General features: G+C 37.0%; 1 protein-coding gene across 2 annotated transcripts in view; it reads right to left on the bottom strand.

Annotated features, from left to right (window-relative positions):
- MAN1A1 (mannosidase alpha class 1A member 1) overlaps positions 1 to 27,633 on the bottom strand; it is a 151,238-nt gene that overhangs the window by 80,467 nt on the left and 43,138 nt on the right. For both annotated transcript variants that reach the window (XM_042795828.1, XM_042795829.1), the window contains 2 exons: positions 21,048 to 21,163; positions 9,820 to 9,900 (listed from right to left, as the gene is read on the bottom strand). In XM_042795828.1, coding sequence (XP_042651762.1) covers positions 9,820 to 9,900; positions 21,048 to 21,163 — 197 coding nt within the window. The remainder of the gene's footprint in view (positions 1 to 9,819; positions 9,901 to 21,047; positions 21,164 to 27,633) is intronic.

Raw genomic sequence — 27,633 nt, 5'->3', positions numbered from 1 at the left:
CCTTTAAGAAATGGCATTGTGAGCTGCTGACTTTGTTCTGCAGCTGTTGGTTTGAAGAAAACAAAAAAGTTTTCAAAGAAAAATGGTAGAGAATGAAGTTCACAGCATATCCTTTTCACACAATGAACCTGAGGATCTACTGGAGTGTAAAATTATCTAGTCATGCCTGCAAAAATTAAGGACAACTTGTCCCCCAAGGGACAACATGACTTTAAAGCACTAACTGTACCGAACCAGTTTCCCAGAACAACTAGTGTGGCTACTTTGCTTAGCCTGCAAAAGCAGGTGACTGTCTAAATGCTGACGAACAGAAACAAACCAGACACATCTAGTTCTTCAGATTAACTAGTTACAAAGCCTTTTCGGTAGTTCAGTGCATCTGAATCATAAGAAACAACAGAACTGGACCTTGATGTCAGATGGAAGATTGCTTTCTGTTAACTGAAGGTTGACTCCAGTAACTCTGCTGCCGGAATGATCTTCCTTGTCTGCTTTAGAGTTCTGACTGTTTACATAAGGCTGTTTTTTCTGGCTGTTAAAATAAGCTTTTGGGGCTTGATGTAGCTGAATGACAAGAGTCCCCTTGTGCTGTACTGTCTTAATTAGCTATTATTTGAAGGAGTTATCAAGGTCAGGTGGGCTAATATAAACAATCAAGGTGCTGAGTGAAGAATATCAGAGCTGAACACATCAAAAAAAAAATCCAAGTTCTTCACAGTATTTTACCACCTCCTGACCTCTCTTATATCTTACGCTTGACTAGAAAATTAAACAGTAAGATAGCCGACCAGCTACTACCTGTGGGAATACAAAAGTATAATACTTGTTGGCAAAAGGCTTGCAATGTAAACAGTGAGCTAAGAAACAGACTCTGCTGTTTAAATACATCCTGAACTATTTTTCCCTGAGAAAAGCAAGTAAGATTTATATGGAACACTGGCACTGCACGCTACTCCTCTTTTTCACCTTTCAAATCTTCATGCAAGTGATTTTGTTCATCCTCTTCTCATTCTTTGGCTTAAGAAAAGTTTGCAGTTTGCCTATTTCTGTGCACTTAGCCCTATGCAAAATGAGCTCTTATATTAATTGATTTGAAGAAAACAAAGATTTGTCTTTCAAATGCTTCATGACAGCTCTGTTTAGGGGCAATCACCTGCCAAAAACCCAAACTCCCCTTGGCATCTGTTGTGCTGGAAGCGGTACAGGATTTTGCATGAGAACATCTTTTCCAAATTCCTTCTCAATCATTTGCACATAGGGTGCAAATACAGTCTGCATATGGCAGAGGCAAGCTTTTGGCACAGGCGATACAGGAACTGCACTCATTTATCAACCACAACATCTATCAACATTATTCAACTGTTGCATTTTTATCAACAAATGGCAAACAAATAGCATGTGGATTCCTGCAATTTCCAAAAGACCTGGGAAACGGCTCCTTCCTTATCTTTCCTTTCAAATCTTTCAGATCTCTGTTGTTTGAAAATCACAAACAATAGGTCCTGACCAAAAAAACACACAAGCCAATTAGCACTCTCCATAAACTGATCCCAACAGCACATGCTAACTCCAAGCCAGTTAACCTTGTTTGTTTCAGGTTTGATCTGCTGAGCAAGACGTATTGCTACATCCAAAGGAGACTAAACGAATACGCATTTCTTCTGCAGCAAAGATGCCATTCTCCTTACCTATTGCTGGAGGCATGAAGGACAAGCAAGAACAGCAATGATGTCTGCTTCTGATTTCAGGCATTCAATTTTCCCAATGAGTTTCAGTTAGCTAGAAGCAGCAGGACTTCTATGTGACACAAAGTGGTATTTTGTAACAAATCTCTAATCTGTTCTTTCAAACAGCAAATTGGATGAGGAAGTTTCCTAATTTCATCATAAAGTTTATTCACTTGACTTGCATTTAAAACACTTAGAATTAATTAATGCTTACATATTCTTTAATAGAAGTAATTTAAATTTTTACAAAAAGATACAGAAGTATGAGGATTCTTTAGTAAAGTCAGATTTTGGAATCTGATAGAAAGCCCTAGCAGCTGCCAATAGAATGAAAAACACGGAAACCTTCTACTGGATGCTTTATGCATTTATCTTCTCTAAGCTAATAAGGAGAGGACGTTATCATCTACTTAATTCTCAACTTAATGAAAATAACCTCTGGATCAGACTCAAGTCTATGGAGACAAAGCACAAAATGGAATCTTACATAAACGGGCTATAAATTGTGAAAGATTTAGATGAAGAAATTAAGAGTTAACTCCATGCCCAGAGTAAAATGCAGGCACATACTATTTTCACCTGTACTTTCTGGGGTAAAAAAATTCAGTACAATGACTCAGTAACATTTATTACTTGCCACCTAATTGAACTTCTATAATACATCCACAGAAAGAATATACCTTCCCCAACATTTTATATAGCCTAGAATTAAAGGAGGGTAAATTAATGCTGATCTATTCCCACTGTCAGCACCGACTGAGATATTTTTACGTTGCTTTCATTTGCAGAAATAAGTCAAATTGTTGGCTGTAAAATTAGACATGAGGATTATTCTTCGGATACGGATAGTATATTTGCAACAATTTCAACACTGCTTGCAAATGGCTCCATAGAACCCTATATTTAACCATATGTTGTACATTTTCTATTAAACTTGCGGAACAGGAAAATCCCACCAGCCCTTCAGGCAATATGTTTCTACTCTTCTTTTACTCTTTATTATTGCAACTGCATTTGATGCTGCAAAATGACAGAACTGAATATTGAGATAAATGAAAGAGATAAATGTTTTGAAAACTGAATTTCTTTGCAGATGCATGGTGACTCTGGACAGACTGCTAATAGTATATAATTTCTTCTGTATAGTATATTATCGCACATGCAAAGAATTCTTCTTTTGGGTCTATCTAGAGCTGCTACTCAGAAGGAAAGCACCCACACTAGTATTTCTTGTAGACATGCCCTCTCCAACTGTTCTGTAGAACCACAATCAAGTGAAACTGCAGGAGCTGGTTGAGAGCCAAATCCTCAGAACAAACAAACCAGCTCCCTCTCAGCTGCTTGAATTCTACTTAATAATATAGCTCACAAACTCATGTCAAACACACCAGCTGTTACAAACACAATCAGATATTACTTAGCTCTCATTATCATCCATTCTCCTTTCTAACAGTTTACCAGCTTTAGTGTCAGACTATAGTAGTCTGGAGGTGAACAGGGATTTTTGCTGAAATTAATGTAATGAGCAATAAAGCTTTTTGGTTTAATTATTCCTGAAGTCAAATGCTTGAATGCAAAAACATGTCAAGTAAGTTTGCCATGGGAGAAACCAAATTTTTTTGTTCTTTTGAAAAAACTCCCCAAGCGAACAAACTCTCTTGAGGTATGCAAAAGGGAAACCACTAAAAATGAAAAATGTGGTTATATACAGGTAAGAGTTCTAAACTCATGTTTCTCAGTCCGAAATCAGGGCTCTGGCTCCTGGTCTCATAGTAGGCTGAGTTATGGCAGCTGCAGCAGGCCAGCACCATAGCTTCTCTGTCCCCCTGCTGCGGAAGCTCATGCTGATGACAGATATCTGAAAGAGAATCGTACCCACTGCTGAACTCCAGCAGACAAGCAATTCACTGAATTAATGTAAATTGCCACTATTTTCACTTTATGCTACTAGAGTAGCCTGAAGGTCTTTATTATGAGGTACAAAAATTGTTGGTGATGGCAGTTGACTGCGTGCCTGGCGTGCAGGTGGCAGAGGCTCCATGAAGCTTCAGGTACTTAGAACTGAGTAAGAGTTCCCAGTTGTGGTATGTATATGTGGTAACTCCAAAGCAGAGAGAGAAGAGAAGGAAAACCAAGAAGCAAAATTTGAATTAAGTTCAAGACTGGAAATCAGCAGCTCTGCTACCGTTCTTTGAAGTTTCCTCAGATTCACGTGTGGGGCCAGCTTGAGAGGCAGCGTTGCGCGGAGCAGCTGAGCAAGGAGCACTGGGAGGAAGGGGCCAGAAGTATTAGGAATGAGGAAGCTTTCAAAGTATAGGGAACCTATTTAACAGAGATGTGTTTCATCAACAGCAACAGTACAACTGCACTGCAGGAACTTCAGAGACAGAAATAGAAGACTGAAGGGCAGCCTCCTTGCAACAGCAGCAGAACAGTCTACATCAAAGAAAATCTTAGGAGTCAAGGTTATCTCCAGAATGTGAATCCACAGGGATTCTGTAGTACATTTTGATGCAGCTAGCACAGAAAGAGAACAGCATTAGATCTATTAAGGGTGGTGAAGAGACTGAAATACTAATAGAGATTACAGACTGCCACTGTGGGAAACAGAGGAGATTTTAAATCCTTCTCTGTCCCTGAGTAGGCTGTTAAGTGCTACATCAGAGGGGATATAAACCATGCTTTTATACACTGTAATGACAGCTTCTTGCAGAAATTCAGAGTCTATAAGAGAAAAAGTAGCTCTTGACTTAGTTTGACATATTACTGTCTACAGAGGCCACATGCTCCAGTTCAACATGCTGTTATAAACAAAAGGTTCACTTTGTAATATTTAAGTTTAGAAAGAGAACTAAGAAGACCAGCTGAAATCAACTTAAAAAGGAACAGCCAAATGGGTAAAATGCTTGGAGATTACTTGGACGGTAGAAGATGAGGTTGAGAGTCACAAAATTCTCAAATCAGAAGGCTCAGATGACTTCCATCTTCTTTTGGTGTGACTATAAAGAAGGTAAGTAAAACTATATTAAGTCTGATTAAGGAATACAGAATGTCTGACAAGTTAAATGAAACACTGTTAATTCAGGCTAAAAGTAATTTCTGAAGAACAAGTTTTTAAAATTAAAAAAAAACAAAAGAAGAGAAACATGAGGCCTGCTAGAGAGCCTGGAGGAACATTAAGAGATGTCTGTGTAAAAGAGCACAGTGAAAACAAAGCCATTGCAGAAAAGCTGAATTTGCACCAGTGCTCAGTCTTGAAGTGCCTAGGCAAGAAGAATCTCCCATGAAAGGAGATTCTTAAAAAGTCAAGCCTAATGCACTGTGTCCTAATATTGAGCCTGGTCTAGATGACCTCTTGAAGTACCTTCCAAGCTGAATGACTCCAGGAATCTATGAAATACAGAAGTTAAAAAAAAATCATAAATTAGTAAAATTAAACAAATCATCAAGATCATTTCAGAGCTCTAAAGGAACTAAAACATGACACCAATGAAGCACTGATGTATCACTTCAAATGGCAGCAGATGGATGGTAGGTGGCAAACAGGTCCCAAATCTGAAAACAGGACTGCAGAAAACTACAGGCAATTGCAGTCTTCCAATTTCTACCAAACAGGGAATTCTACTGCCAGTCTGTGAAGATGCTTAAGGAGGAGCTGAGTGGCATTCACACAGAAGTGATCAAGCTTGATGCAGTATGCCTGGAGTTTCAAACAGCATTAGAAATCAAGCTACCAAGTGATAAAAGGGAAAGTCCTCTTGTTAATTAGCATCAAGTTAAGTGAAAAGAAGAGGGAGATAAAACATGCGGTCAATTTTCACACGGGTGAGATAAGATCCCTAAGATGTCTATACTGGAACATTCCCAATTTGCAGAAATAGGTCAATACCTTTGTGTAAGTGACAAACTTCACCCTCCTACTATTCAAGATTGCTAAATGATGATTTTTTTTTTTTTTTTTTATTAACGGAATTTAAATATTCTCTATGAAGGAAGAACCTCTACGAGAGAAGGGAGAGCCCACATAAAACCAGCTACAGCTAAATTCTGGAGAACGTCTTAGTACGATATGAAGCCAGCAATGTTTTGTGGTCAACCTGGCAAAGGCAGCTCTAGATCATTAGCATCTGCATCATTATTTCATGTCTGCTTCTCATTAATAAGCCAGCACTGATGGATGGTTGTTTTAAGTGGGCAATGATTAGGTCTGAAGTCAGATGGGAGGCCATGATCAAGTGAGGTTGAGTAGTGGCACTGTAACTCCTATTCTGAATGCAGATATAAACTAATTAGGTGATATGTCATAACTTTTTTTTCCCTTTTTTTTTTTTTCACTTCTAATTAACAGTTGGTAGAGAGTAACAGATGAAACTCGGGAAGTCCAACATTTATCATCACGAATAACAGTTTGTTGTGGTTTTTTTTATTCCTTCATCCTGATCAGGATAAATTCATGTTCCTTCAAACAGGATATACTGCCAGAAAAAAAAAAAGAATTAAAATCTGTCACATTTCTGCTTTATGACATGGAGAGAAATGGCAATATGAACATCATTATCAACTTTATTTTGTCTTCCTCCAGTGAAGATGACTATCTTTAGTCCTAGAAAAGAGAAGGTTATATTATGCAGGAAGAACAGCTGCTGCATCCAAAATATTTTAACTCTGGGGAAAATAAATTACTCATCCCATTCAAAAAATGGAAAAGCTTTAAAGAAGTCCTGGAACTTACCAGCTGGATCTGAAACTCATGTGTTCCTTATTCACTTCAGAGCATTTTGGATTTACTTTTTCGCTACTCATACAAACAGCAATTATTAAAAGTTCCTTTTATTTCTGCCTATGCAATGTATGCCCTCGCTGTGGAACCAACTTTCAGGTAAAACAATCACCTTGTTACACAGCTTTTGCTGTACCTATAAGAACCAGCTATTAGTAAACCAGAAGAGCTAATCAGATCAGTATGTAGACTTGTATATTCTCTACCAGCAGTGCCATACACCTGCTATGACTTTCAGCACCAGTATCACAGTTATTCCCAACAGTGAAGATTACAGTGCTCAGAAATAATGTTTGTCATCGCCATGAATTCCAAGAAAGTTATAGCTGCTGTAAGAGAATACAGTGTTGTCCTCCTCCAAAAGCAAACAAATTATCTCCTTATATAACTACATTTGGAAGTGTACTTCAATCAAGAAAAAAAATTATCTGGGTCTGCAGAACAGGGGATCTCATTGCATGCAATACTCGTGACCCTTGGTGTACCAGAATTTTACATCAGACTAGTAAGTACAGCAAAGCAGTTGTTTTCCTTACTAGACATCTTATTTTCCAGTACAGAATCAAAAAAGGTGACATACCAAGTTGCTTAGAAGAGGAATCATGTCTATTAATGAATTCGAATTTAATTTAAACAAAACAATCAAGAAAGTCTGCAAAAAAGATCTGCCCTGTTCCTATGGGTTAAACTTACCATATTAGAGGCTCCCCCAGATGCTTTCATATAATCAAACAAACAAAAAAATCAATACTAGCAGTGGTTTAGAGGAGCCAGGTTTATTTTTAGTAATCTCTTATATCCACTGATTCGTCAAAAAGTATCACAGAAGCATTTATATGTAATATTACTATGAGGAACTTAAAAAAAAAAAAAAAAAAAAAAAAGAGCAGTCCTTAAAAAGTTACTCATCTTGAAATAAAGTTCTCTGGTATTTGTACCTGTTTTAAAAATGAAGTTTGATAATACATAAAAATGTTACTTAACAGTGTATGATGCTCTTTGAGCACTTTTAGATATTTCATGTTAATTCTAGTAAGGTAGAAATTGTAGGAAGTTTAATAGAGTACATCTCATAACTCTATTTGAAAGTGAGCACCACACACAGTTACCAAGAGGCGAAGTATTCAATTTGTTCATTTTTAGGATTCATATTGGTGCCTTTATCTAAATGAACTGTTATGTGAGCAGGATATTTTAGAGACTACTCAGTATGATAGGATGTTCTTTAATCATGATTAGTTAGACTTACAAATGATTATGGAACATACAATATGTTGCAGCTTTGGGTCATTACCCATGGAAATGTAATTCAGAAGTACAAACAATAATTATTTCAGTCTCTCCTTTTACTGAAACGCAGCTTTCTTTAATTAGGATATTGATAAGTGAACACAGCAAATGTAAGATTTTTAAATAGTTAATCTGATTAAGAATTAAATGAGCTTTTAACTGAAAAAGGTTAATCCTCCAAACAGCCTGTGTACAGGTTGTTGCACCTCCTTAGGAACGCCCACTAATATAATGGATTAATGCATGATTAAAGATATATTTTCTATGGCAGCAGCCAGCCTCTGGGGCCCTCAGTCCTTTCCACAGCTGTCAGCAGCACCAGCGAAGGGCAGACCCACGCAGCACGGGAAGCCTCACGCTGCTGCACAGCTGCTCCGTCCCCAGAAGGGCCACATCCTGCTCTTCCCACAGGCAGCAGCTGGCTATTGCTTCAGCGCCTGGGGATTTAGGAGAAAAATGGGGAAGTTTCCCCAAATCTGACAAAGGCAGAGCATGCTGAGTCACACTCCCTAAGACACTAGGACAACTGACAGTTTAGGAACACCGTTCTGTCTCGGACAGCAGATATCTAGCAAACGGTATGAAAACTGGTATGGGACAGTGTCTTTCCCAGCCTGCAAGAGCTCAGGACCCTCGTTAGTCACACACATCATCTTTGCATTTAGGAACCCATTTTACTCTCGTTAATGAGTCCATCCAATTTTAGAATGGACATTAGCATCCAGTACCGCAAATATTCCACTGAAAAGAGTTCCACTTAATTATCCATTGTGTGCAGCACCTTCTTTTGTTTTAAATGTTTCCTTATTTCATTTGTACAAGTTTAACAGACACAAGATCTACACCATCAACATATATATGAAATCAACAGCACCGATGAGAAACGGTTCAGGCCCTTCTGGGCAGACAACTGCTGCTTGACAGTTAAAATACAAAACGTGTATATTTAAAACATTAATGTCTTTTCAATATCACCTACAGTCAGGACAGAACCATGGAAAATAAACAGGTAAATCTACTTAAGATGTAAAAATGCCAGAGGAACATTGTCTCCTTATAACTGCTTTGTCAGGTACATGACCCAATAGCACCTGCTAAGACAGCTTTAACACAGTGATAAATTATGACAAAAAACAACCATAGAATTTAAGTTAAAGTGACAGGTTCAAAACAGAGCTTCACCCAGTATTTGGGAAATTAACATACGAAAAAAATTATACATCTCTGTGGTTTTGTGGTGTTTCCACCAGTATTTGCTTTGGATTTAAAGAAATCCAATGATAAATTCAATTTACGATTAAAGAGTATTAACTTGTGTTAATCCTACAATAAAATACCACCATAATCCAGAGACGGGAACAAGTATTTAAACTAGTAAGATTAAAGACTTCTCAAGCACCAAGCTAAAAATTTAAAGTATCACAGTACCTGTGACTTGGAATAGCCTGCTCCAAATATATTACAGAAATAATTGCCTTAGTCAAAGCTCTTAGATGAAATTGCTTCTTCATCCTCTCCAGAAACCATGACAGGCAATAGAGATTAATGGGATATCAATGATTTAAAGACATTCACAGGTATAGGTTTACCAGTTATCTTTTTGTTCTTGACATGTCTTTTCCATGTGAGTTGAAGTTTCAGTTTCAGGAAGGCAAGCAGAAGTACAGTTTATAACAGTTAAAGGATATGCCTGAAACCAATTCATGAAGCAGGAACCTGACGTACCAAATCTACCATTACGAAGGCATATCAACTCCATAATAACACACTCCAGCACCAAGCCCGGTAAGAATGTACTGGGTATGGTTTCAACTCGGGGGGGGAATAACACACGAAGTTATAGCTTTATGACTTATACAAAACAACAGTAATAGAAGCAAGAAAACCCACTGAACAGATCTCTGCTGTACAAGTCATTTTCAAAGTTCTAAGCAAGTTTAATTCAGATAAATAAAATGTTAAACTAAAAGTTAACTACTTATCTAGATGACATTTCAGATAATCCACGTGGCAATAGCTTACCTCTTCTCCTGAAAGATAGTAAGCTGAAAGCAGTCCACCGACAAAACGAATGTTCACTTCAAATACTGAAATTTCAGCATTCTGTTGAAACAAACAAGCATAGTTTTATTCCCTGATACTTTTCTGTACAGTTTTGTTTAGCTTTGTATTTTTTTATATACATGCAGGTATTAAGCTCCAACAGCTGTAAATGGCAAAACACAGAAGACATAGGGAAAGCCAACGTAAGTAAACTTAAGAGCATTTTAAAGCATTTCCTTCTCTTCCTCACGTTAACAAAATATTGTCTCCATTATCCTCATCCTGTCTAACTTTCCATTTCATCCACTTGGACAGAAGGTATTCTCTAAATTCACATATCTAAGTACTTCCTTGCAGCTGATTCAACACTCACACAAGAAGTGCTCTCAGATCACAAGCCCCACAATACATCACCTCACACCATCTCTTCTCAGATACTGTATGAGGAGTTGTTAATCAGAATGTCATATCAAGAGTTTTCCTACTTCAGCCTAAATGCAGGTTATTGTAAAATGGGAGGTAACATTCAAATGAGTCAGTTACACGTTCATGATAAAAATGTAATCATGATGTGTATTCACTAGGAAGCAGATGATCTTTCACTATTACAGTGACGACTCTTCCCAAGCTGGCCCAGTCTTTACCAATGATAGAGACTAGGTTTGTTGTACTGAGCAGTATAGATCAGCCATTATCTATCTCAAAACTCAAAGCACATTCTTCTCTGCATTTTTAAATTCAAACCTACACGAAGAATCTGAGTCTCATGATCACTAAATTCTCTTATTCTTTATCAAACCAATTCCAATTTTACCCCAACACACAACATTCAGTCCACTCAAGACGCATTCAGCTGAAAAGCTGATCTACTGAAGTATCTTGTCTCCTCATGTAATACTACGTAATATATTTTTGTGTTTCTGTAGAAATATGGTACCCAGCAGTCAATCTTCTAAACTTTTGGGCATGTAAATAAGGCGTTTGACTTTCATGTGTTCTATACACTATAGTTATATTTAATATAAATCAATGCATGGTGGAGCTACGGGATTTTCTTCCAAAGGGCTTGCAGGCTTTTCTCCTTCACCTAGTTTTTGTACTTTTCCACTTTAAATGTTCAGATTTCAGTTTATGTAGGAGGGAGGAAGTTACTCCCTGTTTTCTATGAACTTTAAATTCTAGTAAACTGCCTTTGCAGAAGAAAACAGTACTAGGTTACTTACTAGAAATATTACTTCATGCTTTTCAATTTTCAAGGCACTCTGATTAAGGAAAGGTATCTAGACACATTGCAGAGATTTACTCAGTGTTTCATCAGTTGTAAAGGTACAGACTCCAAAAAAACCTCACAGACTTGCTGCAATGCTTGTCCACTTACCCTCTGGCATTTAACTTTCTCCTCTAAAATCTATTCTGCACCTCCCCCTCTAAAAATTGAGGATATAATTTCATTCACATAATTTCTCTGATTAATATATAATTCATGTAGTATATACATGTGTACCTGTGTAGTTATTTTATACACATGAGCATATTTCAAAGGGGCAGACAAAGTGAAGCCATCCCACACATCTGCCTATTGAAAACTCAGACCTGGCATCATGTGTTAAGACTGCAAACCGAAAAAGTTATCTTGCTGTCTTGCACTGTTTAGAACATAACATTTTTCCAAGTGTATTCCAACTGTACTAAAACTCTGCAGTTCCTCCTCACTCACTGCTCTCCCAATATTGGTCTATTCTTCTTTCTGAAAGAAACTGCAAAGGGAAAAAAAAAAAAAAAAAAAAAAAAAAAAAAAGGCAGCTAAATTTCTTTTTCGAAAATTAATCTGATATTTCTGCTTCTGAGTGTTCAGTCATTGTCTCACTGAATCCAGCAAGAAGAATGAAGTAACTGGAAACAGGTATTCACTTCAACTTTAACTGGTGACATTTCTGTGCATTTCCTTTTATTATACCATGATATATGGTAAACCTGGGGAGATGGATTTACATTTAAATCCTCTAGAAATCTGAACTAACTAGACAATACAGATGTTCACCTGCTAAGCAGGCTACCTGTGTAAGAAGTCTACATTAAATAGATAAGTCTAACTTAACTAAATCCAATGCACTAAACTGCTTGTAGAGAACTGATCTGATTTAAGAAAGGCTGATCTGATCTGACTGAAGAAAGGATGATTAAAAGGGAGTGATAAGGGCACCTTCTCTTGCCTGGAGCCTGAGCTAGCTGAAACTCCTATAAACAGTATTTTACTTGAGAACTTTCTTCAGAAGTTCGGGTTCTTTCCATTTCAACCCGGAGCCTCAGCACTCACCAAGAACTTTTCTTTGATGTGGGAAAGTTGAAGCTGTAAAGAGGGAGGTATTAGACAATTAAATGAGTTAATCACATACCCCAGACACTTGTGTTTCCTGTAAGGACTGAATTAAATTACTTTTTAATTTTGAATCACTTGAAGTAAACTAAGTGATATATGAACTGAATATTTTGTCTCCAGAATCCTACATCTTGCCTTTCTGGATTTAATATGGTACTTAACTCACAAACCATCGCTATCCTTCAAAGAATGCAAAGACCCTTTAAGAAAAGCTCAGTATGTATGCACTGACACTGGCTTCTGGAAATCAGTTATAGACAAAAAGAAGACTCTGAAGGAATGTGAGTAAGGATTTTACTGTCGAACCACAAAGATTAATTGCACTGTAATCCTGAGTTGCTGAAGTGGTGATCTTCCAGGACATTTCTTGAAGCTAACCATTGTTTTAATGTCATCAGATTTCCAATACTTCACTTGCACACATCTCAGAACCTTTGATAGAAAACTTCATCTCCTACCAAAATCTTTATACAAGTCACTGAAGCAGACACAATTAATGAAAGGGCCATGTATTTAATTAATGGTAAATTTGAAGGCTGTCTGCTTAATACATCCTTGTTCTTAAACTCATTATACCAGGCTAGTAGTACGCTCAGAAAGCACAGGACTTTTTGCAATTTGCAAAACAGTTAAAGAATTTTTATAATTTCATCTCAAATAAACATTCACCTCTACATGGAAAGTTCGTGTGAAGAAGTAGTCTGTTAAGAAAAGTGAACTTGTCCAAAAAAGAGCAGATTTCTGCTGCACCAACTTTACCCTTCTTTCTGGTGTGATTTTTAAGATTTCTCATATTGCACATTTAAGATGCCACACCCTGATCATTACCCTCTCTTCATATTTTAATCATCACCCACATGCAGGTTGCACAAATAAGTCTGTGTATTTCTACTCAGCAGTCAAATCCTAAGTAAGCAAGGTTATTTTTTATCTTGCTCTCAGATCCAGCTGTACACAAATATGTTATGATCCATTTAACTGTCAAAATATATAGGAAAAACCTTCATCTGCACTGCCCAAAGTTTCTACTTCACGAGCTGAAGAGGCCAGAATTATTTTATTTTTTATTTCAAGTTTAGCCTTCTCTTTCAAACCACCACTATATTATTAGATAGCAGGTCTGAGAAGTGGTTGAATTAATTCCATTATATCTAATGGAACTCCTGCAAGGAGAAGTGACTGGACACACTTATTTTAAAATTACTATGATGTTCCTTCTGTAAGATCCCCAGTATATGAGATTGCTTTGACCAAGTGAATAGATGTAATTTCTAATTTTACAGTCTTTCCATTAGTATTCCAATTAGACTGCATGGCCATGTGCTGTGTACTATGGTATCTGAAATGCCTCTGTTAGTACACTTCTCTTACTGTTCCTGTGCAATGTCATCTTGCTCTGGCTGCTAATTTTGGAGGCCTCCCTTTTATAAAGGATTCTGAAATTATGTAGATGCTTTTGGAAAGTGGTATGTATACTGAGAACAACGTAGTTTTGTCTTACTTCCAGGGCTTTTACATTAATTGAAGTATGGGGACAATTTGGCCTTTCATCTTACATCTGATCGATAATCTATCATTCACTATTTGCTCTTCTGATCATAAATGGGATAGGCCAAGTATTATGCAAAATCCAGAGAAATTGTGACTGCTGCTCACTGTACTTAGAGAAATAGAAAACCAAAAGCAATATATGTATCTATTACATGGTGCAAAAGCAAAACTGACAACTTTATGGAATTTCATCTGGTTTCCTTGATTAGCTTCTAAAGACAAAATTAGTTTGACAGAAAGATGTAGCATCCTTTACAATGCTGGCTAGACACATACACCAAACTGAACCTATTTACATATGGTGGAGACTGTTGTCTCTCAAACTCAGGCTATGCAAATCAGCAACTCTCTGCAATTAAAGGATGAAACAGCTGAGTTACCACATTTTGTCTTGACAAGGAGAAATGCTAAGATAAGGATTTTTTTAAGCAAGAGAAAGAACCATAGCTCAGAAACAACCAAGAAACTGCAAACTAGTGAACCTATTAAACTAACTAATTTTAAAGAAAGGGAAGATGACTATACCTTAGGAAGCCCCATCTTCAAAAAACAACAAATATTACCAAACAGGGGAAAAAAAAATAAAGTGTCAAGAGTAACATTAGCTACTTTGTGTTATTCTGCATTTGTATTTTATTTGAAAACCTACAACAGGGCCAATCTGATCTCAGCTGCACCTCACCATTTCCCTCACCCTTCTGCAAACCAGATTAAGTCTACAACTGGCAAACTACCAAAGCTTCAATCAGCTGTGGTTGAAATTTAATGTTAAAAGCACGGTTCAGACAACAAAACTACTGTCAGCTGGGGTCTCCTGAAGCCCTTCTCCTACTGGACTCCTCCAGCTTCCCAAAAGTCAGTATTCACCTTCTTCTGGATCATTTCCTTAATACATCTCTTTCCTGAAAGTCTTCCTCTCCACAAATTTGCAGACCAAGGCCAAAACAATTTCAGTCTATGTTTTCTCATGGGAAGTCACTCCCACTTATAAATACAACATTTGAAATACAACCTAATTTTATTTTTCTAGTATCAGCTTCCACCTGGCACTCATCAGCACTAGTACCTGCTCTGCCATTCATAATTCAGTCGGAGACAATACTCTGTGCTCTTTATGTGGATGAATGTATCCACAATAATCAAGTCACCTTAATTTATATTTAATAAAGAGCTTCCTCCCTTAGTTTTTAAAAAGATCCAAATAAAGCTATAAATCTTACCAAATAATTTTAGTCTTCTTTATTGCACAGATTCTTCCCAAAACTCTATTTCCTTCAGTTCTTTTGTTCTTTTCTCATCAAGAGTGTAATAAAACTTCAGCGACCTCATACACATTTCCACCTATCCCTCCTATGTACAAGGAACGTAGTGACTCCCCTCATGCCCGCTTATCAACCCATCCCTTCCCATCCCATCCCATCCCATCCCTTCCCATCCAACAGCCTGCATCCTGCAGGTTAACAAGCTGTGCGAGAGAATGCCAGGGTCCCTTAACAATGCTGAATAATGTATATAATTCTAGGCTAGAAAATGGACACAAAGGGACCACATTTCAAATGAAATGAGAGGGACTTGTAATTATTACTATTAATTAATAATATCCCCCTGTTGAAGATCAAAGGTGGGGAACAACAACAAATCTTGGCATTTTCAGCAGTCCAGAAAGTATGATAGAGACACGAAGAGTACTACAATAGCTCACTTTAAGCTACTGTAAGTAAACAACATTTTAATTACTTGCAATTGTGGGGGAAAAATAAAGTTTCATTCATATTCCACAAATGAGATTTAGTGGCAGCTTGCTAAAATATTCAGTTCCCATAGACAAGGGGAACAATTTTAGCAACCTTTTTATTGCAAGTGTCAAAGCCTGGTTATTGCATAACTTGCTATTTAACCTTGCTGAAGTCCCCACATGGCAAATTTTAAGATCTTAAACAGGCACAAAAATCAAGTATTACTGGAGGCATAAACGAACTCTAGCAGCAGCAGAACTGCATTTAATGATATATTTGCAGGATCTCTTTTTAGCCCATCAAAATAATTTCTTATTCATAATCAAAACAAAATCAAGTCACTTTGAAGTCTGGCATTAGAGTATACTAACAAGTTATGTGGCAAACTAGTAAACATATAGTCCCACAAACTGAAGAACCATTTTCAGCTGCTGGCTTTCTCAAGCTTGCTTATAGACTATTAAACATTTATTTGAAGTCCATTTACTCACACCTCCCACACGCCCCTCTTTTTTCTTTTTTTTTTTTTAAATAGGAAAGCTATTCTATTGCAAATTGCTGGATTAGGAAACTTATTCTGATTTTCTCACTTAAAGAGAAAAAGCCACCAAGAATATGGCATCAAAAAACCATCTGCCTCCAAGTCAGAACATTAGGTTATGGACTGTTAAATATAATTACAGGTCAATCATCATACCTACAGTTTGAGAGTAGTAGGATTTAAATTCGTAAATGCTGAAGTTTGAAATAAACAATCTGGATTCTAAAAGTCTGTCCTGTTTCTGACTGCCACACCACAGATAGCTAAAGATAACGTGAAAGATAAGATGAGCTAAAGGTAAATGCTGGAAGGATTAGTAATTAAATCCGAATAATATTTGCTATCCTGGGATCTTGGTAAAGGGGTATGTTAATCTATACATGGCAGTAGACATAATTTCAAGTTTCTATAGCTTTTCCACTCCTTTCTAGTTCCCAAAATAATATATTACATGCAAAACTTCTACGTTGCATGAAGCAGCACACAAAGCTTCTTTAAAAGACACTCAAATTTGCAAAGCTAAATGCAAAGACAAAAATCAGAACTGGTAAGTAAGCCTTCAAGCTTCAGGGTGGCTTATAAAATCAGGTAACAGTGACTGACCATCTTCTGTAAACAGCTTTGCTTAAGAGTGCTGGCAGGACACATGACTGAACGTATCCTTGCCATCTTACTCATTCTCTTCTCTTTATGCAGTTCCTCAACTTAATTAGGACCCATCCTTGGGAGCAAATACTGAAACACTCTTCATACGTTCCCCACAGCACAACAACAACTCTTTCCTAGGTTGATCCATCCTGTGCAGTTAATAAGGGAAGGTATCTGTGATGAGGAAGATAATGAACGATGAGTCAGTGTTCACACAACATGTCAACTGGAGTCAGATAAATTATATGCACACACATAGAGCTATTGCACAGACTGTTGCAGCTTTCACCTGACCAAGCAATGATAACCTCCTGCCATCCTTCATTTTGACCAAAACCAGAAAGGGATGAGGCAAACAAAACAAAATACGTTAATAACCAATAGGATTTTTATTTCAGTTTGAATCCAAATTCACCTTTGAGATGTCTTCTGGTAGAAGAAACCATTTTCCTCTTCTCCCAACAAGCACGTGGCTTCCTGTTCTGCCCCTTGTTCCCATTCTGGTCCTGCCTGACTACACCCACATCTGATGGCTGATCACTGGGTCAGGGCATGAATTCAAGCACTGTCCCACATACCATCTAATTGTTAGCGCCTTCTGGTCTGGATTGGGCCCCTGTTGTTCCAGACAATGACCAGGCACGCTTTAGGACACCATGCAGGCCAAGGACTGTTCCCAGTAGGCAGCATGGGCAAGACTGTCCTTTTGTGGGGAAAGAGTTTAGCAGGGCTGAAGAAATGGAGGTCAGATCAGTTAGTCTCTCAGCCTAAAGAAGGTGGGTGTGTGTGGGTGTAGAAGTAAAGCACCATCAATTCCAATACTTAACAACTCCCAACCCTTCACTGCTGTGCCACATGGTTCAGCTCCTGCCCCACTACTCCCGGACTCCTGACCCCTTCATCCATCTCATTAAGATCCCTCTTTGAATCTCTCTTCTCAAGTATAGTTTCATTGTGGTTCACCCCTTGCACTGCAGAGACCAATAGCTTTTTCCTCCCCAACACGAAGCAGAAGTTGGGTTGTAGTACAGAAACTCTTCCAGAAAGCTATGAATGCTATGTGTGTGCAGCTTCTAAAGTAAATAATGAAGAAATAAAAACGGAGAAGCAGGCAGCAGCGCGTAGCTGTAGCTAGGAAACAGTCAAGCTCCCTAGTGATCCTGTGGAAGACTGGCTCCTTTTTCCTCTGTTACAACGTGTTGATACACACACAGCCCAGGTCAGCTTTGGTCAGGGCCGTGCATAAGTACTGCAAAAAGGGTGTGTGGGCAACAGCATGTGTGGGAAGGTCAGGCCAAATCCTCAGCTATATTAACTGAAGAGCAAAGATACACCCGCACGGAGATTAAGTGATTTAATGGTAAATAGAACACACATCCATGATGCAAAGACCATGGATTTAGCCACTGCAATAGTCAACTCTTTCCAAAGGTATGAGTATGTCTAAATCTCTTACAGTATTGACAGAACCAGAAAATGCAACTCACTTCCTGAAGGACTAACTCATTTTGGTTGAAACTTCATCAAGGTATCAAATACAATGAATTTCAGCAGTTATGAGAGAAAAAACAAAAGCATTGCAATGTGGATATCTCAGTTACAAAATCATAAGGCTCCAGCTATAATAAAAACAGCCAAAGCACGTTATACTCCAAAAGGGAAGGCTTCCAAACACATCCACACATAAGCTTACCAAAACTCACAAGTCTGCCAAGAATGGTAACATTTACTTATCTAGAATTTTCCTTCTAAATCAGAACAGTTTGCTTTCTTCAGAAAGGTAAACAAGGGTAACCCTGGCAACTAATTCATTGAATTGAGTGACTGAAATCTAACATGTGAAGAGATTATGTTGTTTCGTATTAAGTCATTTTAATTTCATAAATCCTTTTATGTGGATAAACCAGTGCCTACTTTACAAAGTGATATCTGAAAACTTTTACGATCAGGTGATAAGAATGATCAAGTGCTGGCCAAATAGTTCAACATGTGCAATGAGTATCTGACGTATTACAAAATTCTAGAAAGAGAAACTTGCTTTATCCTGCTGCACTGATGTAGAACATAAGGAGAAAAGATTCTGCTACAGGATACAGTCACAGCTATTTTCTTAAAGAAAAAATAGTAATTAAAAGCACAGTTCTAATATTAAATGGAGAGAAAATCTAATCCTGTTTATACAAATGAAGACCAAACATTCTTCCCCAAAAGCTGATTAAGCAATCACTGCCCAGAAAATGTCCAGAAACATCAAACATGTTTTATGCTACTCACAATAAGTAACACTTAAGGTTACGTCTGTGTGTCAGTTATTAAAAACTAAGTCACTTCCATGGGAGAAGGGTTTCTAAAACAGGAGGCAAGTAAGAGTATGCAGAACACTAATGCAGAAAATGTCAAATAATGCCTAATACATGATAAATGCTTAAACACAAAAGAGAGGGCCCTCCTGTTCTTTGTGTTAAGTAATTTCCAACTTTAAACTGTAAGATACAAATATAAAGTTTTGATTATTTGAAACTAGAACTTATAATAAAAGTGGAAAACTAAACATGAGTACAAGTTGACTAGCTTCAATTCAGCCATTAAACAAGCTGGCATCAGTTATTAAAGTCAGTGTTGCGGTTATTTGTTTTCATTTCCATGTTCCACTTTGGGAAAATTCATCTTCTTGTTACTGATGCCAATGTAAAATTCAATTCTATATGATTATGAACTGTTATGAAAATAATTTTTGAGGTGTCGAACTCAAGGCAGCTATTTGCAGGAATATCAGGATCAAGATATTGCTCCTGATGCCTATCAGTATTATCTGTAAAGTAGTTTCAGTACATTTGCTGGATTGTTCCACTGACCAACAAATGCAATACAAAATTTCAGATAATTTGAAAGACTACATAGCTTTTAAGCATTACTGAGAAAAAGTGCTACATAATTTTTAAAAGTACATAAATTAATAAGAAGAACTGAAATTGTAGGCAATACCACCTAGAAGTTTCCAGTACAAGGTACAGCAAGATTTATGTAAACCCTAAGATTTTATTGTTATTAATGTAAATCACTCTACAGCACTTTATGGTTTTCCTCCAAGTGGAGCTCAGCTTTTCCTTAAAAGTGGAGTTTGCTGTTTTCGACAAAGTTTTGTTCTTACAATTTTAAACATCTTAATAATGCTAAGCTAATAAGACAGGAATTTAATATTACAAAAATTCCTTTAGAAAATAATATCTTATGCACAAGATAAAGTTATCATGTCATTCAGACATCTGACACTACTCAGAAGCACAGTTTAATATCCTGTATTTACATTATTAATGTAAACATAAATTCACACTAAATTGCTGCTTATATAAACTATATAATATCCACTCTTATTAACTCCTTCTTAAAATGATAATTAATTCTCAAGCATGTAAGAGTAGTTAATTAATCCCAACTTTTGCATAACATATTAGAAAGAGTATTTTGTTTTCAGAAAGTGTTTCTACCGCTACGCATGTAAGCTACAAGAGCTGGTAAGTGCTCAGTGTACCCTGTCTACAAGGCTTCCCTACTCCACTACACTGACCAGCAGAGGTACTCCATTAGCTCTCTGTACCCTACAATTACTGTAAATACTCTGGCCCACAAAAACAACAAAACAAAACAAAACAAACAAACAAACAAACAAACAAAACAAAAAACAAAAAACCAAACCCAGTACTTCTCAATTTAATTGAAGTTTTACACAGGTTCTTGTCTGTTCAGGGCCTTTCTAGAAAAAAACCTTTAATAATGAACTTTTTTCTCAGCCACATATTTACCAGTTAATACGATGATTTGTACGTGTAGTTGTGATGAGCTGGTGCCTCATAAGACTAAATCAGCCCAGTTTGTGCCAACAGTTCAACCTAACTCATGTGATTCAACTTTACTAGAATACACAAAGGAACTTAAATGGTATGTACGGCGTGTAGCTTTCTCTAAACGCAAGTCTAATTTGTGAAATATTTCACAAAGCAAAAATGTAAAGTGTTTACGTAACTAAAAAATTTATGCCTGAAGTGTCCTGGTTCTACTGTCCAAAAGAGCTGAAAGGTTTGTTGTTTACTTTACAATGGTAAATACTCTATTCCTTTTTCTTTTCTTCAGTCCAGCTCGTTGCCTTCCATCTACCTAAATCTCTCAGATTGAAAAACTGCATATAAGCAAAGCAGTAAGTTTATTATGTTTCTGCTTCCTGCCTTGTTTTATTCATCCGTGATCTCAATTCCGAAACGCTGCATCATGCTTGCCATATTAGAAGCCAGTCCTCAGTTGGCCCCTGGAGACTAAACAGAGCATTACATGTTAAATCAACAACACTACTTACCACATTGAAATCTAAGTTTTTTTCAACCCACTCCTTGGCTTCCTTGAATTCCTCTTTCATTTCCATGATGTATAGTGTATCAAGGGCATCCACTATAGTTGCTCCTTGAATGTTACCTGAAATACATAAAGAGCCAGTGATTTACTTTCCAACAGAAGGCTTTTCAGTTAGATCTAATTAATTTAAATTACTTCTAATTTCAAAATCCAATTTCAATGAATCCAATTAAAAATTGGGCATATAAGCATTCAAATGGGCAACTAGTAATTCACAGCCTTAACTCTGATTCCCATGCCACAACACTACTTTGTAATATTTAAGCATTTTTTCCACTAACGAAGTTTTGAAGAGCAGTTCTGATGTACTGCGTTTTCAGCCATGATTTCACATTTTTAGATACAGATAGAACAGTTCCATGTAAAATGTAATTCATATCTCAATAAATTGGGAAATTACTGTTTCTTCCAGTTTGGAGTGAAAAAGATCAGTTGCTTTTCTGTTTTTATACTCAGTAATATACATAAAGCTTTAAGAAGCTTATAAGTACTGGTCACTTATTGGTTAAGAAAACCCTTTAATAAGTACCCTCTCTGAAAAACAATTTTTCTGATACTGTGCATCACCATGTAACCTGCACCGGATAGCACTGGGGGAGCAAAGGCAAACTTGCACACATGTGAATTTCTCAGCTCAGGAGAGACTGCCAGACATCAGTCATCAGAGCAAGTTCTGGTTGTTTGCAAAAGTGGCATCCTTCTACCTCTGTTACGGAGATGGATAAAAGTGAGCTTTCACCTAACACTGCAAGATGAAATATCATCAGTATGTTTACTTTGGCATGGATTAAATGTTCATAATCCTTTGTACTGAAAGGTTAATATGGAGGTCGGGGGAGAAAAAGCCACCCAAATGACTTTCTCATGCTTCTTTCAAATTTACAATGGCCTTTTCAAAACACCATTTTAATCTAGGAAGAGTTTCAAGTCGTATTTACTGAACTGTGTCAAAAATTCAATTTTGGCCACCTTACTCAATTCTATATTTATGAACTTGGGTCCAGCAACCTTGTCTATGAATGGAAACTAGTGTTAAGATATACATTAGAGAAGACCCTAGATACAGAAGTAAACATTTAGAATTACAAAATAATTTAGCAATTTAATTGCAACGAACAGAGGACATCATTAGGTCCAATTCCTCTCTCCCCCAATAGGGATAAATATGGCTCAGGTGGATAGTTGACTACTTATTCAGTAATTTATTGCACTGGGCAAATAAAAAGACAGTAGATACAACTTTACAGAACTTGATCACCACCTTGCCTCTGAAATACCTGATGAAAAAGTAAACTTAGTTTTGTTGACTTATCAAGTATCAGAATTCAATTGTTCATATTTAAGTAGGAAATCCACTGTTTCAGTCAAGTCTTGTGTTTACTGTCATCAAGGTTTTCTGCTTCCTCATGAAACGGAGAAGTGACTGGAGACCTCCACATAGCAGGACTTGACATTGCTTTCTTAACTTAAGCTTCCAGGTAGAAAATATTTTTCCATTTCTATCATCTTAAACAAAATAATACTTGAGATTATTATAGCAGTTACTTGGTACATTTAACAGAACCAGATGCTCTCTCTGTTTTAGAAGCTGCTAATTGCTTATACCATGCTTTTTGGAACGTCCTTTTCCTGCTCTGAAGAAAGTAATCTGTATGTTTTCCCTCAGATATTCCACCAATAAAACTGCAGCATACTTTGGTAAGAAGGACATCATGTCTTCCCAGAGCTTATTTGAAGCTTGGTTGCCCTTCTCTCATATTAAAGGAAAAACATTCCCTTAAACTTGGCTAAGTAACTTGTATTTTTCCTGAGCTCGTGAGAAAGTGAGAGCAATTGTGGAAAACTGCTGGAGGACATGTGCTCAAGAATATCACTGGAAAGGCTCTGGAGATGTTTAGTAACTACATACAACAAAATCGGCTCCCAGTTAACTTCTACAACTGAGCTCTACTTACAGAAAAATCATCTATAACCTGATTTGCTTCAGTGGATTGTGATAGGCTCACCATGCGATGACATTCTTTGTGATAATCCTCTTGCAATACAGCTAACACCACCTCTAAACAGTTGAGCTTTCAATTTTAAGGATTAGGACTTGAGCTGCAACTCACTACTGAGTCAGAAGTAAAAGAGGAGAATTCAACCTTATTGAGAAATAACCCTTGGAGTCACCCACTTCCTATGATTTTTTTTTTTTTTATCTGAATCTGGCCTATATGGCCTGCTTAGAGCATAGATCTCTCCCTGCAGGTAGACAGAAGAAAATATGAGAAACTCAAGTAAATCTTACTTTAGTCAAAAAATAAATCTTACTTTATTCTGAGGGCCGCACAAAACAGAATAAAGCAATTAATGTGACAATTAGATAGTCAAGTTTCTCTTGAACAGTTATACTTCAAAATTCTTGATAAAAGGTAAAAGAACACAGAATGCATTTTTAAAGTGTCAGTTTAGAGGCCAGAATTACGACTTGTGAACAACTGCAGTTTACACTGTTAGCCAACAAGATAATCCAAACTTAAGAGCGTTAAGAAAATTGTGTAGCTGAATATCTCATTTAGAACCAGTCAGACAAACAAGGCGAGGGGAAAGGAAGAAAAGAGAAAGGAATGCAAAGAAGTTAAATTAGTATTTCTTATTATGGATCGAGACCAAATATTTCACAAGCCTATATATCCTATGCTTCTCAAAGTACACCACATAAATACAGTTATCACTCATGTTAGTTCCTACACAACGTTCCCAAGGGATTACACAGCAGTCATGGTCCACAAGAGGCAAAGATTATTGCTAGGCAATTACAGTACACACTCATATGATACAGAATATTTGGACAGGAGGACTGTTTTGTTGAACACCTGAGGTACTGCTATAATTTGATAAACAGTGAGCATTGGGTTACAGAAAGTGCCAGCAAAGCTGCAGTCACCATGGTAGAGTTTCACAGTTGCCCTAGGCAGAAGATATCACAAGCAATACTCAGAGCAATTTCATACACATCAAGTAATTACAGATACATTTTGGAGATAATACCAAAAAATAGTATACTCAAGGTAGAGAAAATGGCCTTGAAATTCATAAAACATAAGCTTGGATTAGTTTTGATGATAAAAGAGAAAACCAGATGTACAAGCCTACCAAAGCGAAACATCTTTAGTGTCTACCAAAACCTCCAGACCATGTACTCAGATATGCTCCATTTTACTTCCATTGTTAAACCTGCTTCTGTTTTTCTCTCTCCTCTTTACTACCAGCATCGTTTATTCTATGTAAGTGATTAATAGAGAACATGTAAAATAGCCTACAAGCTAGTTAACGGAAGAGAAAGCAGAAGAAATTAGTCAAGATGAAACTTAAAGTGTACTAATCTAGCAGCATCTACAGAGCATACTTTCCAGTTTAATATTTGAAATCTTTAGCAATGATCTGGAAGAAATAAAAAGAAGCTACTGCTAACAAGATTTGTGTATGATTAAATAAAATGACTGATTATCCAGCATTTCAGAATAGCGTGACATAAAGCACAGAGCAGTTTAGATCACCTCTGGGTAACGCACAGTGGGTCCATTTAAACAGCATGTTTTTTAATATCACAATAAGAGAAGGAGATTACATTAGAAAACAGAGTAGAACCGCAGGGGTAGGCAGGAAAAGCAGAATAAAATCAGTGATCAGAGATAACTTTGTATGAGTTTTCAGGGTGTCACTGCAGGAAGAACTGCTACGGATGACAAGCTTATTAGCAGAGCTCTGTGACTGAGCTTATGTGGCCATATGGTTTAAGAACCACTACTGGCTTATGACCAAACTGTTTGGAAGGTGGGCCAAAAGAAGCTTTCCTTTGTCTAGCCCAGGCTTTTAGACATGGCTCACATTTTGGCCAAAAGAGTCTGAAACAGAATACAACCAGGATGCCAGAATCAGTGCATGTTGGTGTACTTAATGGTCTATTTACAACTTTCTCCCCACCCCTTGTATACCAAGTTTGGGGTTTGGTTCTCAAGAACATTCACATTCTTCACTATCAAATATATATACACACTCACACATATATATGCATACAGATGAATATTTGTGACCTGCAAGCATATCATACAGAACATTACATAGAGGAAAGTTTCAGACATGTCCTAATTCACTGTCTAGGACAGAATGGAAGTCAGGCCTCTTATTTTTCTCTCATTCAACTGATTTTCTGACTCTGTGTCATATTCTGAATGGAAGGAAACTGCGGCAAAGCATATGACAAAAGTGGAAGGAAAGACGAACTATGAAGTGGCCTCAGATCATGCTCCCTCACCTATAATAGTTCACCACCCAACAAGCATCATAAACTGGTATTTCTTGTTCTTGCATGACTGTAGAAGATGAGTAAAATGTTGTTTTTTCTTCCAGGAAAAGTTAAAATTTTGTGCCTTTGATATGAAGTATGCAAATTAATAAAGGGCATTTATATTTGTAATTTTTTTTTAATTTGACGTAATTCAGCACATATAAATACTAATGGATATCCCTTCAAATAAAGTGAAAATGTTTGAAAAAGTTTCTTCTAGTGCTGTCAGAAGAACTGCTCTTTAGGGCTACTTTCTACTACTATAGAAAAGAAAAAGAAAATTTTTTACATAGCTATATTTGAATTGCACTCAATCCCACTCTGATCTTCTTAGACTCTTCATTGTTTTCAGTCAGTGAGACAAACTTGTTTTGTCACCTTCCAGTTATTCTCAGTTGAAGAAGCTCAGTCAAAGCAGATGTATTCTGTGAAATCTTCCTCCAGTTTACCATTTCAGACTCAAAATTCCAGCCAAAAATACATAAACTGCCAAAATTTTTTCTTAATGTGATCATTAAGAACAGTTCAGATATTCTTAAAATGGGGAGTAAGGCCAGATACTTTGTAACATTAAATACACACACCAAAAAAAAACCAAAACAACAACAACAAAAAAAATCAAGCAAGCACCAAATTTTTTTCAGCTCTATATGCATATACATTGTACATTAACAATACGTTATTCTCAACATATTCAAGAATGCATATAGGTTTGACGAAATTAACATTTTGATTAGAGGTGTATGTTTCTTTAAGCATTGTTTCAAAGCTGACTCAGATTTTAAAACAGTGTTTTCCTTTATTTAAAGTTCACTGAAAAGGTTCCTAGGTTCTAATCTGGTATCATTAGCAATTTCAAGTGTCAAGAGTGATTAATTATTAAAGTGTGCTATGCCAAAACATGAAACTCTTGTTCAAGTACTGGCAAACCCACAGCAAAGCAACACTAACATTTTTAATTTCAGTCACTATTACCAGCTGGTAAGAGTGGGAAAAGAAACAATACTTTCAATTTTTTCCAGATCAAGCTTTTCACACGTATGACACGAAACAGTACTGTGGTATTTCGAGAATACTCTTCTAATCTCTAGTATTTTGTACGCCTGTATTTTAGAGCCAGCTCTGGTACCTTTATAATAGAGCTTGATGAATTTTTCCTCCGTTGCTCATCTTTCTGGCTTTCCATGGAAGCCTTTGGCATCTACCACGCCTCTGGCACCCATGAAGCTCAGCTAAGTTTTGTTATGAACCACCTTTTGTTTGTTTGAACGTGCTGCCTACTGATTTGATAGTTCCACCTCTTACAAAGGGTGTTGTTTCCCACAATGAACAATAAATCCTTGTTCACCCCATCTATGACACTTTTTATGGGCCTCCGTATGTTATCATCTGTCAGGAATCCTTCTGGGTTCATGGAACTGATTGCAGTTTGCCTTTGTTGTAGCTACCTCAAGTAACTCGTTAGTGCTGACAAACTGTCACACTGGTCACTTGAGTTTCCAGCGCTGTGACACGTAATTTGAGAGCATGGCCTCAGCAGCAATGGAACCCTGCAAGAAGCCAGAAATAACACCAGAAGTGCTTTTTGGAAATCTAAAAAGACAATAAACTTGTCTTCACACCAACCAACTTCTTTGAAAAAGCAGCCGTTGTGCAGCATGACCTCCTCTCACAAATGCTGTGTTGAGTCATTCATCTACATACATACTATTGTTATTCTTTAGACAAGTTTCTATTAATTTAGTTGGGAGAGTTGTCAGGCTTACTTTCAAAATTAAGATTACATACTGAAATCCAAAATTCCAAGGGATCCAGCAGCAACATTGAAGAGAAACAAGATGGGGGGGTTGGGTGGGAGGGGTGGTGTGTGTGCAGATGTTGAGGCTTTTAAATTTAACATACTGTTTAAATACATGTACAATTACTTTTCTAGGGGTATATTTATAAACTCACATTCAAAGACACACATTGTACACTGCAAGGCAGTTTTGAATATGAATTTTGGCAGGCTTTAAAAATCTTCATACACCTCAATAGTCCATCCAAGAAACTACAAAAATCGGTTCAAAGTGGGAGGAACAGGATCTTGCTAAATTATAGTACTTTGGCTTTGCAGATTGTGAGTGTTTATTAAATGTGTCCCTTTCCCCCTCCAGAAAAGGTCCTTTTTCACTTGCAGAGCCTAATTATACTATGT

This window comes from Tyto alba, unplaced genomic scaffold, assembly GCF_018691265.1.
Source record: "Tyto alba isolate M040663 unplaced genomic scaffold, T.alba_DEE_v4.0 Super-Scaffold_22, whole genome shotgun sequence".
Taxonomy (NCBI): Eukaryota; Metazoa; Chordata; class Aves; order Strigiformes; family Tytonidae; genus Tyto; species Tyto alba.
The sequence above is the reverse complement of the archived record's forward strand: the minus strand, read 5'-3'. Positions and strand labels throughout refer to the sequence as shown.